This window comes from Oryza glaberrima, chromosome 11 (genome assembly GCF_000147395.1).
Source record: "Oryza glaberrima chromosome 11, OglaRS2, whole genome shotgun sequence".
In the NCBI taxonomy this organism is placed as follows: Eukaryota; Viridiplantae; Streptophyta; class Magnoliopsida; order Poales; family Poaceae; genus Oryza; species Oryza glaberrima.
Genome location: NC_068336.1, coordinates 8,731,853 through 8,745,198, shown reverse-complemented (window position 1 = coordinate 8,745,198; position 13,346 = coordinate 8,731,853). Strand labels below are relative to the sequence as shown.

The 13,346-nt window shown below is 41.9% G+C and overlaps 1 protein-coding gene across 1 annotated transcript; it reads left to right on the top strand.

The window, feature by feature from the left end:
• The first annotated feature begins 2,169 nt into the window (after nt 1-2,169).
• Nucleotides 2,170-7,830, top strand: LOC127755017 (chaperone protein ClpC4, chloroplastic). The gene is made up of 9 exons (XM_052280645.1): nt 2,170-2,313; nt 3,071-3,738; nt 3,857-3,958; nt 4,044-4,229; nt 4,647-4,862; nt 5,018-5,235; nt 5,719-5,794; nt 5,891-5,986; nt 6,420-7,830. The coding sequence occupies exons 1-9, from the start codon at nt 2,247-2,249 to the stop codon at nt 7,545-7,547; spliced, it is 2,757 nt and encodes a 918-aa protein (XP_052136605.1). The 5' UTR covers nt 2,170-2,246; the 3' UTR covers nt 7,548-7,830.
• Nucleotides 7,831-13,346: the final 5,516 nt, after the last annotated feature.

Below are 13,346 nucleotides of genomic sequence, written 5' to 3'. Positions count from 1 at the left end.
GTCGCTACATCGAAGAAACGGTTCCGCACCTCCTCACGCGTTGCATGTTGTCAGGGTGAATATGGACAGAAGTAGAGCGCTGGGATAACATTGATCTGTGAATAGAAGAACGGGATCAGTGCACAACAGTAGAGGACCGGTGGAACCGTGTAATCCAAGTACCGCAAAACCCAAGTAAACCATTGAAATCGCTGATCATCCTGGTTGGCTTGGAGCTCTGGTGTGAAACAAATGCGAGGATTTTTTTTTTATTTTGCCGAATCACCACCAACTGACTATACCTACCTCTATAATTTCCAAGATAAAAGGAGCGTGCATAAAGGCGAGAGTGACAAAACTGCAGGAGTTAAACATATGACCTTTTTTGGGCCCTCTTGTTTGAAAGTGCCCTGTAAATATTTTACTTCTCTATCGATATTTATGGTGGCAAAGCTTTGCCCTCCATAAAAAAAAAACTGAGCTCCCCATGTAGTCTAGATTTTCACTCATCATATTCTAAAAACATGGTAGTTGAATAACTTACAAAATATACAAGAATCAAAAATAGAAAAATCAGCTTTTCAACTCACCAATAAGTAACCTGCTTCCAAGAATCTCAAACAGAGCCTGAATGTTAAGTACTATAGCTGGAAGCAAAAAGACCAAGATACCAATGGGACCATGGACCAATAACCAGCGGTGCGGCAGACTGACGGACCGCCTCACCGACACAAAAACTCCTGCGCCGGCCGGCATGCACGGACGGACAACGTCTGGGTTTCCGTTTTGGGAACAAAGAAGATAGAGATTTCCATGTCGGTCAGGATTGATCTGTTACGCATCCGTTTCTATATCGCATCTCTATACGAGCCATCCGATTTGGCACCGATCGACGACGATCCCAATTTTCCTCAATAAAAGGCAGCCCACCGTACATGTGTGTGCGTCTCTCTCTCGGCTGATCGTCTCGCCGCCGCTGCCGCCCATCGATCGCGCGTCGATCTCCACAGGTTGGGTTCCTGCACGTATGCACCTCTCCCTCTCCTCCTCCTCCCTCCTAGCTAGCCTCCTAGTCTGCGCGCACCGGCGGCGGCCTCTAGATAACTACCACTCGCAGCACTAGATAGCTAAGGGGGGCTATACTTCCTGTCGTATACCCGTATCGCGTATCCGTATCTCTGTAACATAGCTTCTTCTTTGTGGCCGTAACCATGGCCGCAATTAATTAAGCATGCTAATTAAGCCTTTTGTGTCTGTCTTTGTTCTCTCCCAGCGGCAAATCAATTATATATATATATATATATATATATATATATATATATATATATATATATACAGAAAAAGAAAAAGGATCATGTTTTCTGGTTGTTGAATTAAGCTAGATTAGCCAGCCAAAGGGCTCTGGATCGATACTTACGAATGCGAGATTTTAGCATGGTTGATTTTAGCAGGTGCATTGTTGCAATGTTACACGAAGGCCAATTCGTCACAGACGATCTTGCAAAAGCATGACTCTTTTAGTTCAATACTGACAAGTCCTTGTTCGATTTCCGATTTCCATGTCATATATATGTAATTCTTGTAATGTTTTTGTTGGGGGAGTGGCTCCGGATGGGAAGCACACCCTCGTACGAGCGAGAGCAAGAAACCTGGAGCCATCCACCACGGGAGATTGACCGAAGTCGCTGGATGCTCCGGAGGCCAGCCAGGTCCCCGGAGGCCATCCATGGCTCCGGAGACTGTCGAGGAGCTCCGGAAGGCAACTGATGCTCCGGAGGTCGCCTGTGGGACTGGAAGTGCCAGGGGCCCCCAATGACGAGACCGGTGTTCTGGACTTCAGGGGCGCATGGTGACAGACAATAAATGCGCACTACGCCCTCTAACTGCCTTTGATACCACGGCACGGGCAAAGTGATACAGGCTAATACCCAGAGGATATAGCCCGGCCTGGGTAACAACCAGCACCCTCGGGAGACGCCCCCCCCATCCTTAATGGGCGCAGCCATCCTTGTCACTCTGGAAAAGTCTGAAAAACACAAGGCTGGCCCACTAGGCAGCCCTCTAGGGTCCACCTGCAAATTAGGGCAACTATGTAATTTCCCCTTTGTAACCTTGTATAAATATGTAAACGACGTCCGTTTGAGAACACATTAAATACAGAGGCAATACACCTACACCTGCTGAGTTTTGTCCCAACAGTTTTGTCAATCTAACGATATGTCCTATCATCAATTTACAGGTTGTGAGGCGAACGACAACTTGAAACCATGCCGTGCGCTATGCTGGTGGCAGCAGCGGTTGAGGTCGCCGTCCCAACCCTGGCTGAGGCTGCAGGTGCGTGCCACACACACATAATATATACATAGGCTCACTGTGAAACCGGTTTTTTCTTCACAATTATGATAATTTCATTAAAAAAAGAATTATGACAATAGTCACCGCCTGCTCATAACCAAATTTCCAACTCCAACCCATAAGAAAATAATGACCGACTGCCCACCCAGACTATCCTATAACAGGCAGTGAAAGTGTTTCCAACCAAAAAAAACAAAAGAATCGTTATAGGATTGTTCTTATACTGTGTCCATGCCAAGAATCTTTACATTTCTCTAATGGAAATGGAGGGCTTTGCCCTTTGCTCTAAAAAACAATACTGTGTCCATGCCTTATTTTGAAACAGTAAACAATTTAAGGAGATGTTTGCAGTGTAGGATGACTTGATTAGTTTAGTTTTGCTGGACTGTTATTCTTCTCCATTGGAAAGTTAAGTGGCCTTTTCAAAAGGACAAGAAAACACAAGAACATTAACTAAAAACTGGAATCAGCTGATGATTCCAATAGATTGGTGAAAACTGATTGTTTTAAGATATGTCTGACCATGCATAATATTATTGTCTTCAAATTGTTTATGTGATGAAGGCAACTAAATTTACTCTTGTCGACTTTTGTTGTACCATACGTAGATTGTTTCAGTTCGAATGTAACTTTAGTTACTAATTGTTACAAATTTGAACTAACAAATTCTTTTAAGAGGAAACATCTAACACCTGTTTTTTTGTTCTCTTGATGCAATTTATTGTCATCCATACAGCCTTGGGAGCCATAGGTGCAATTCTGGCAGGGCCCTTAATGCAGCCAACTAAGGTTCGATCCCCAGTCAGAGTAAGAAATAGCAATTTGAAGTGCCATGGAACCAAGATGAGATCTCCCTCAATGGTTTCAATGTCCCAGAGCCAGCGCATCAAGATACCGTCTTATGTCGGTCTAAGCACAGTGCATACTCCTGCACTACTCACACCTGTCATTAGCTCGAGATCGACAGGAACTTTCCAAAAGACAGCAAAAACAATACAAGAACGGTCTCATGCCGTTATGCAAATCCCTGAATTTACACCTGGCACTGGCTTGAGATCAACCAATGCGATTCAGAGAACAACAGAAGTACTGCAGAGACATTCTCATGTTGGTCTAAGGCAGCCACATGCTGGTCGTCTAAGAGAAATGCATACAGCTTCAGGTAGGCCTGTCATTGGCTTGACACCAACCATTGTGTCTCAGAAGACAACCAAAGTGCCGAAACAGCCTCGTTTCGTCGCCAGGGCGATTGATAATTTCAGCAGGGAGGTGATGAATGCTATCGCGGTTGCGCACGACGAAGCTCAATACATTGCACATCTCACAATCGGGAGCACGAACATCCTGCTTAGCCTCATTTCACAGTACATTTGCATTTTCCTCCTGGAAATCATACTCAATAAGGTATGTTTTGTTCAAAGCACTTTTCCCTCTGACCACAAAGGATCACACAAGAAGCAATGATTTTTAAGATTTTTTTTTATTTGTGGTTATCGGTAATGATTTTTCTCTTGCAAGTTAGGCTTACAAAATGTTCAGAGCTGCTGTTAGGAGAGCAACCAGGCGAGCTAAGTTAGCCACACTTATGGAGTATGGGACTAATCTAACAAAATTAGCAGAGGAGGTACTGTGATACATATACCTATTGCAGTGCAATAACACTGAGAATATCCTATGATATTAACCGGAAAATCAATCATATTTTGTAGGGTAAATTGGACCCTGTTGTCGGAAGGCAGAAGCAGATTGATCATGTCGTCCAGATTCTGAGCAGACGGACAAAGAACAACCCTTGCCTGATCGGAGAGCCTGGTGTTGGAAAAACAGCAATCGCAGAAGGGCTTGCTCAGCTCATTGCCACAGGGGACGTTCCTGAAACAATTCAACAGAAAACGGTTCGTCTCTTCGTTCTGATTCTGTTTTGATTATAATGCTCTGCTCTTGCTAACCATGTTACAGTTACATGAAACTTAGTATATGAAACTAAATATCGCGTTTATCTAAAGTAATGAAAATAAATACCTGGCAAACGATTATTGTGAGATTTTAGCCATTAACCTTGAATGCAGAATAAACATAGACCATTCTACATTATCTCCTCTATACATAAGATTTTGAAGTGATTTCCTTTCTGGACATACATCCAAATAATTTTCACAAAAATTTTAGTAGTGACTAGGGTGTACTAGGTATTGCCTCTGTTTCAAACTATTTATGCTCTAGGTTTGTCATGTCATCAGTCAAATATTTTAATCTTTGACCATTAATTTATATAAAACTCATATAGTTTAACAACACTCAATCAATGACAGGTTATCTCACTTGACATGGGACTTCTTGTTGCTGGTACGAAATATCGAGGAGAGTTGGAAGAAAGACTGAAGAATATCTTGGAAGAAATCAAGCAGAACGGTGAAATAATACTATTCCTTGACGAAGTCCACACTCTAGTAACAGCAGGATCAGCAGAAGGTGCTATTGATGCTGCTAATATTTTTAAGCCAGCACTGGCAAGAGGTGAACTACAGGTAGCAATGTTATTGTTGCCTCTTTACAAATGCTTATGAAATATATTATGATCTTATCCTACTATAGAGTATAGATCAGGCCATTAGTAATATGTGAGCTATTTGTGTTCAGTTTGTTGTACTAATGTTCTCACTATGAGATCAATATTTCGCAGTGTATTGGAGCCACTACAATTAATGAATACAGGAAGCACATCGAGAAAGATGCTGCATTTGAAAGGCGCTTCCAACCTGTAAAAATTCCAGAGTCAACAGTTGATGAGACCGTAGGAATTCTGAAAGGACTTCGAGAGAGATATCAGGGTCATCACAAGGTCCAATACACTGATGAAGCCCTTGTTGCAGCTGCTGAACTCTCCCATAAGCACATCAGGTTCTTGAATGTTTTTAACATTTAATATTATCATAATTTTATCATTCTTGAGAAAATATCGGGAGGTAGCAAAACTTAGTACTTTTTTCAGGTACTATGTATTTCGAGGCACGAAAGTTTTTAGCGTAAAATTATGGTACAAACATGCACTTTCTCAAGAACCGTAATATAACAGACAGATTGTAATGTCAATTAATTTGGTATATTTGGTGATAGGATGTACGGGTGTGCTTGGTTTACTACCATGCCAAAATATTGGTACCACCAAAATCTAGGCAAGTTTTAGTAGTGCCAAGATTTTAGTAACTTTTTGTATGCTATTGGTAGCAAACCAAACACTATTAAAATACTATTCAAAGTGCCAAACAATTTGGTAGGGCACATTTTGGCTTCAGCTGGTTAAGTCATTAGTACCGAGGTAGAAGAACACATTACACATTTATAGCCTTTTCACAATCTGACATAGTGTGATTTTGTCTGCAGAGATCGTTTTCTCCCTGACAAAGCCATTGATCTGATGGATGAAGCAGGTTCGATCGTCAGGCTACGAAATGCCCAGGTAGAAACACATGCAAGTCCACCAAAATTAATTTCTATCCATCATTTCTCCCACGTACACATTTTTACCAAATCTCACCGTGAACTGAACCAACAGTGTAAACCATCGAAGAAGGTTAATGATCTGGAGGCAGAGCTCAAGAAAACCTTGAAGGAGAAGAATGATGCCATCAGCATACAGAACTTCAGAAGGGTAAATATGGACAGAGTGCTAGTTTTTTTAAAAAAAAAATAATGGAAATTAAAAGTATCACTTCCAATCTGTGCACCAACTTAAAATGTACACAACTATATTTGTCGACAATTTAAACTTGGTGGGTGAAGTCTCACACACCTAGATATTAATGATCGCATTAATTTCCCTGCCAATTTTCTGGCCTCCTCTTTTCGCTTATTCCTATGCTTATTAGCTAAAATTTAAATTTTCAATTTTAAATCAAGGCTGATTTTGGAGTTTTTTCATTTAAGTTTATTTTTTAGTCTTTGCTTTTATATCGCTAAGAACACGGATATAAAAATTGTATTTACGAATTAATTTCCGTTTGCAAACATGCTGTTTGGCCCAAACGATGGAGCCGTCCATCCAAATTATGCAACTAACAGAGTCAAATTTCAATCCTGAACAGGCAAAGCAGCTTCGCGATCATGAGCTGCAGCTCAGGACCAACATCTCAGCTCTAACTGACAAGAAAACGCAGATGATGGAGCCAGACACCATTGCCATGCCAGTGGTCACCGAAGACGACGTCCGGCACGCCATCTCAAGGTGGACCGGCGTCCCATTGCACAAGGTGTCCATGGACGAATCAAGAAAGCTCCTCAAGCTGGAGGAGGCCCTGCACCGCCGCGTCGTCGGCCAGGGCGAGGCGGTGGCGGCGGTCAGCCGCGCCATCCGCCGCGCCCGCCTCGGCCTCAAGCACCCCGGCCGGCCCGTCGCGAGCCTCGTGTTCGCCGGGCCAACCGGCGTCGGCAAGTCAGAGCTCGCCAAGGCGCTCGCGGCGTGCTACTACGGCTCGTCGGAGTCGGAGGAGGCGGCCATGGTGCGGCTCGACATGAGCGAGTACATGGAGAAGCACGCGGTGGCGAGGCTGGTCGGCTCGCCGCCGGGGTACGTCGGGCACGGCGAGGGTGGCCAGCTGACGGAGGCGGTGCGACGGCGGCCGCACGCGGTGGTGCTGCTCGACGAGGTCGAGAAGGCGCACCGCGACGTGTTCGACCTGCTGCTGCAGGTGCTCGACGACGGCCGCCTCACCGACGGGAAGGGGAGGACGGTGGACTTCAAGAACACGCTCATCGTCATGACGACCAACATCGGCAGCAGCCTCATCGTCAACAACGGCGGCGACGGCGCCGCCGTCGCCGGCAGGATCAAGAATACGGTGACCGACGAGATGAAGCGCCACTTCCGGCCCGAGTTCCTGAACCGGCTGGACGAGGTGATCGTGTTCCAGCCGCTGACCAAGCTTGAGGTCGGGAAGATCTCCGGGATCATGCTGGAGGAGTTCGCCGGGAGGGTCAGGGAGAAGGGGATCAAGCTGAAGGTGACGGACAAGTTCAGGGAGCTCGTCGTGGAGGAGGGATTCGACCCGAGCTACGGCGCGAGGCCGCTGAGGCGGGCCGTCGTGCGGCTGCTGGAGGACACCCTCGCGGAGAAGATGCTCGCCGGAGAGGTCAGAGAAGGGGATTCGGTGATCGTCGACGCCGATTCAGCTGGGAATGCCGTGGTCAGGAGGAGCAACGCCATGCCTGCCTAGCTAGTACTGGTGTGCAACAATTTAATTGGATACGTTTAAGAATTTGGGAATATTTAGCTGTCGAAATATTTCAGTTCACAGCCATAGGATTTTGTAACTTTGTATCGGAAGATACAAAATATTGATTAGTCGGCACAAAGCCAGTAGGTCAAGCTGAGTTCTGTTCAGTGAGACAGTGACTAACATTAGTACACAAATGGCAATCACTGTCGGCCCATCAGTGCAGTACTTGCAGAACTGATCCCCAGGGAATGTGGAATCATTATCAATTGTGCAAGCACGGTTCATATTATCGCCGAAACATGGACAGAACATTTCACAATTCAGGTTTATCGGTGGGTACCGGTAAAACACGATATTGGCCAAAAATTTCGGTCATTTCGGGTTTATCAGTGGTTTTTTGAATTTGCATGCGTAACACTATGGTATTTGACGGCCTACATGATTTACAGATTATAAATACTATTTTTATACCAAACGGTCTAGATGCAATATACTTGATTTCCTGCATAAATTGAGTCAATTTTTAACAAAATTTGGCAGAAATTTTTTCTTATCGCCGATAAAATTCTGAATAATCCCGTTTATCGGTGCCCCCGATATTCCTTTCATGTCGATAATTTAAACCCTCTCCGGTCTATCCAAATAAAGCCTCCCTGCATGATAAATAGCAGAGGCACTCCCTTCTATATATGATATCATAGAGGAGTACGTGGGTGCATATGAATGATAAAAGGGTCATCATATTCTAGCATCCAAATAGGAAGTAGAGGCACCAGGAAGCTAGTTTCATGCAGCTTGTACTTTCAATGATCAGCCCACCCATAATAGATTGTGACAACAGTTTGGTGTCTGTACAGATCAACACTGGCAAGGACGTAAGTCTTATGCGCTCCTGGTCGAAAACACGACGATCCAATGCTATGCTCTTACTTGGGGAGAAATACCATTTCTCATATAGGAGGGCCGATTTCATACTGTGATGGAAATGTTGGTATTAGTGAGGACATTCCACTCAGCATCTAAGATGAAAGGGCCTAGAAGAGATGTCCAGGCAGCACCACTCTGTAACAAAATTGGACTTAATATCCAAGGATTAAAGATCACTGTTAAAGATCTCCTGGAGGAGAATTGAAGCACCATGATGTTAGTCAGGTGATTGACGTTTGACGGTGTTGACCTTTTTTTTTTTTAGAAAAGGGATTTTTTTACCCGGTCTCTACATCCAACCGGATATACGTGGCCATTTAAATTGAAAACTTAGCCTCACAAACAACCCAATATGAAATTCACTCCTATGGATATTCAAATTCAGGATCTTAGAGTACTACTCAGGTCACTGCAACGACTAAGCTACCTGCCCTTTTCACGGTGTTGACTTTTGGAGGTACACAGGCATGCACTAGCTCATGGTTGTGCCAGGAGTCCATCACAGCTTTTGATTTTAATTTAGCTGTTTTTTTTTTGCGAGGAATTTAGCTGTTATTCAAATAGGTCTATCATACTCTTGAAGAATCTGAAATTTTCCAATGTGTTTGAGAAAGCAGAAGAATCCGAATAAAACAAAGGACATCCGACTATATCATCATAACTCGTTTTCCATTCCTTGGATAAAATGGACTAATAGAGATCTATCATGATTATAATGGAAAGGATAAATCAGTGAAATATATCAGAGCTTGTGTATATAAATTTGAACTAGGGTTGCAATCCAAACCAAGATGAAGGAATTAGCTACTAGGGGTGTTTTGCCAAGGTCTCGGAGGGGCATTGCTAATTAATTATTCTCTTTTACAAGATGTAACCAATGCTCGTTGAATATAAGTTGTAACACATATTTTGTGCAACTCGACGGAGCAAACCGGGCAGGAACCCGTGCCCCTAGTTAATATTACAAGTTCACTGATAGCAACCAAGTGCTAGATTGAAAAATCTGATGCGTTCATCTTCGAGCGCAATGAAGACAAACATTAGACTGATCAAATCTCACATATTTTTGGGGCGGAGAGATTATTCATCTAAACTGAGCTGAAGAATGGCTAAGTTCACTGTTATCTCTCTCTCGCCTTTTTCTTTTTGAAATGAATGGCATGATCCTAATTTTCCTTGCATTCGAGAAAAAGATGTTCCAATAACTCTGCAATGTCCCTTCACATTTTTCCAGTGTGGCGGCAACGTGTTATATTTTCACCTACTTAATTAAGAAAACATCACAGATCCATTGGCTTTTATGCTCAATGGAAAATGTTGTGCGCACACATGTCCTTGTCCAGGATTCATGAATGAATGACTTTACTTAATCTTAGATTCATGCATAATACTTTTTTTTCTAGAGATTTGCTCCGGTATAAATCTTTTTCGATCGTTATATGTAGCTGAGCAGGATGGTGGATGGACATTGTTAGATTCAATGATCGAAAACGATTTAATACCGTGAGATACTGGTACCTTGAGTTACTTTTTGTTGGAGCAGAGTAAATCTCGGAACTTGATTTCTAGCTGTTTGCCATCCATTAGGAAATGGAAGCACCATCGGAGTATACAATCCTCCGGAGCCTCTGCACGACGGGCCGAGCAAGCGGCTGCCAGTTTTCTTGATTGGCATGAGCTTGTTGATTGATAAACCCTGTCAAATGTTTTCAGCTAATGGTAAATACGAGAAGAGTCCCACTACGATGCCTCACTGGTAGTGAAAATAATATGAACTATTGATATCGTTTGATCGAAAGATTCATATATATTTATACTACCACCCCAATTAGCGATAGTATAAACATGGATAGTGATAGTATAAGCATGGAGGGGTATTATTGTAAAAAAAAGGTGTGGAAGGTATAATCATTGTTTAGAAAAGATTGAACCTGTTTTTCCTTTTTTTTCTTTAACTTTTTCGATGGAATATGAGCGATACCAGTGGAATGGATGACCAAAAATCGATTTTATTCAGGAAAAAAAATTACAAAGTCACCCCTATTCATTGTATGAGTAAATACTAATTTGCCATTAGTAACGAACAGTTGAGATAATTTGTCAGATTCATTTTGACCTGCAAATTAATGTGTGGTTGTACGTTCCTGACCAGGAAAGGGCTACAATTCACCAACTTGTACAAGGTTGGTTGGTTGGTTGGTTGCCACACTTTGCCACGCCACACTTTAGTCATGCCACAGTTTTTTAGGCATGTGTTTGGTTCGCTGCCGCAATTGTGTTATGCCACACTTTCTTAACTTTGGGACCCACATGTCATGCTCTCAAATTTAGAGCTAAGCATGCCACACTTGTAGCCAACTATTTCTAAGCCACATTTGTGCCACAATGCCACAACTAGCCTAAACTTAGTTATGGCAAGGTTAGGCATCAACCAAACAGCCCCTTAGTGTTTCAGTTTGTGGGTCAGTTTTAAAAGCTTTTACCATGCCTGAGCTTCTCCCTCATGGACTAAGGGTCTGTTTTGTAGAGCTCTAACTCCTAAATTTAGTTTCAGGAGTTTAGTCTAGAGTGGAGTTGTGAGAGCGCTCCACCCAGCTCTGCTTCCATTTTACATGGAACTAAAACTGTTTGGTTGGGCTCCAGCTCCAGGAGAGATGGAGTTGGAGTTAGAACTGTGCCAAACAAGCCCTAAGCAGTTCTGGAAGGTGCTCAATTGATTTTTGGATGATAGTTATTCTGGTAAAATCAGAAGTAATTTTCCTAAATAGATATACATCTGGATGACAGAATTCTAAACAAAAATGCTGCATATTTTATACCAATTAAGTGCTGCTCAAAATTAAATAGGTATATAATGTGTGAGCCTTTGCTATATTAAATAGGTACTCCCTCCGTCTAAAAAAACTTAATCTGGATTTGTATCTGGACATAGTCAGACAGTTAGCGGATTTTATGTTGTTACCTTCTCAATGTTTGTATCAGCAAGGTTCGTCTCCATATATGATAGAATCCAAATAGAGAGAATGGGAATAGTCCTGTATATGATCAAAAACATTTTGGATTGGCGAGCCAATATATAGGAAAGGGAGGCAACAGGAAATCATGTCGACGCTCCCATCGCTGTCTTTTTCTTTCATTGTCAAAGCACATAACTGTCTGTCAAGCATAGTGTTTAGAGTAAAACATGCATCGGCAGGGTTCATATCCTCTGACATTGAGCTACTAATGGTACTCTGCCGTTAGTTGATCTTATTCATTCAAGAGAAATATGAGGGCTTAGGTATTGAGGCCCACCTATTCATCATTCTCTTCTCTCTGTCTCCTGTATTTTTTCGGAAATGCTTGCTATCAGACGTCTGATGCAACAAAGAAAATTCAAGCGTGCAAACTACTACCCCCTATCCACTACACACATCCATCTTCAAAATATTTTTTCTTCTAAATTACTTATCCAATCTATGATATAATCACACTATTATATTTGTTATAATTAAATCTTTATAACAAGATATCACATCATTATATTCCGATGAAAGAAAAACATATGTTTCGATCCGTTAAATTTAATTTTTCATATGCGGTATCAATATGTTTCAATGTGAGTTATCGTTATGTTTCATAGAAAATTTAAATGTTTCAATAACTAAATTTTTTTGTTTCACTACGTATAACTCAATGTTTCACGCTAAAAAAGAATGAGACGCTCATGCCTCTACTATCTCACTCTCTCTCATGCCATTCTATTGACTTTCTCCCCACACCATGCATGCATGCAACTATTTAGTGCTCTTAAAAATATTTTTCTTTTAAACTACTTATCCGATGAACGATTCGATCACACCGTTGAATTCGTTATAATTAAATTTTTACAACAAGATATCACATGCTTATATTCTGATGAAAGAAAAACATATGTTTCAAACAATAAAAACTTAATGTTTTATACGTGACAGCAATATGTTTCACCATGTGTTTTTATTGTTTTTCACAAATTTGTTATGTGTTTCATATGCTGATTTTTCTGTTTCACCATGTATAACTTTATATTGCACCAACGGTCATCTAAAACATTTGACCGTCCGATATTTTTCAACCTCAGACATCCGATTTGTAGCTATTTACAGTGAAATTTGGTAAGCCCCGAAGTCATCATCGACCTAGAGTCTGTATTGACTTCAAAGTCCTGGAATCGGCCGATGGGAGTTATCAAGTCACCAATAGTCGGATTCTTGCTATATTCGGATAAGGAAATTAATCTATTCAAGGAAACTTATCCAGAAGAGACCGAGTTCAAGGAGGATGCGGTATGGCAAGTTATCTATTAATTAGGAAGAGTCTGTTAGTTTCTTTTTATCTTTAGGAAAGCGTGTTTGGTGTTCGATAAGAACTTTATGTTTTTACCTATGGGGTATAAATATGTACACCCGGGGTCATTGTAAACTATCTCACAGATCAATACAACTACTCTCGGCGCATCGCCACCCTCTTTACCAATGTTTTTACCTATCATCTGGCAAAACTTGGCACCTGGCGTGGGCTGCATCGGCTTTCGATCTCCAGCGAAGGGGTAAGTCCTACGTTCCGCTGGCCCTGGCAATTGTATCGATTACATTGGTGTTGTTTAAGGCTATATCGCTTCGACCTCTTGGATCGCTCTGGTTCAGTTTTTTATTTTTGCCTACATATTTATCACATATCTTAGTTAATTTGGTTTAGCATCTTTAATCATATCGGCTAAGATTCGTTTTAGGGTTTATGCTGGTATGGGCTAAATTATCTTGCTAGATTAGATTAACTAAGATATCCACCAATCTGAAAACTAGTCGAAGGCTTGATTGTCTAGATATTGTGTTTCTTTTCATACTTAGC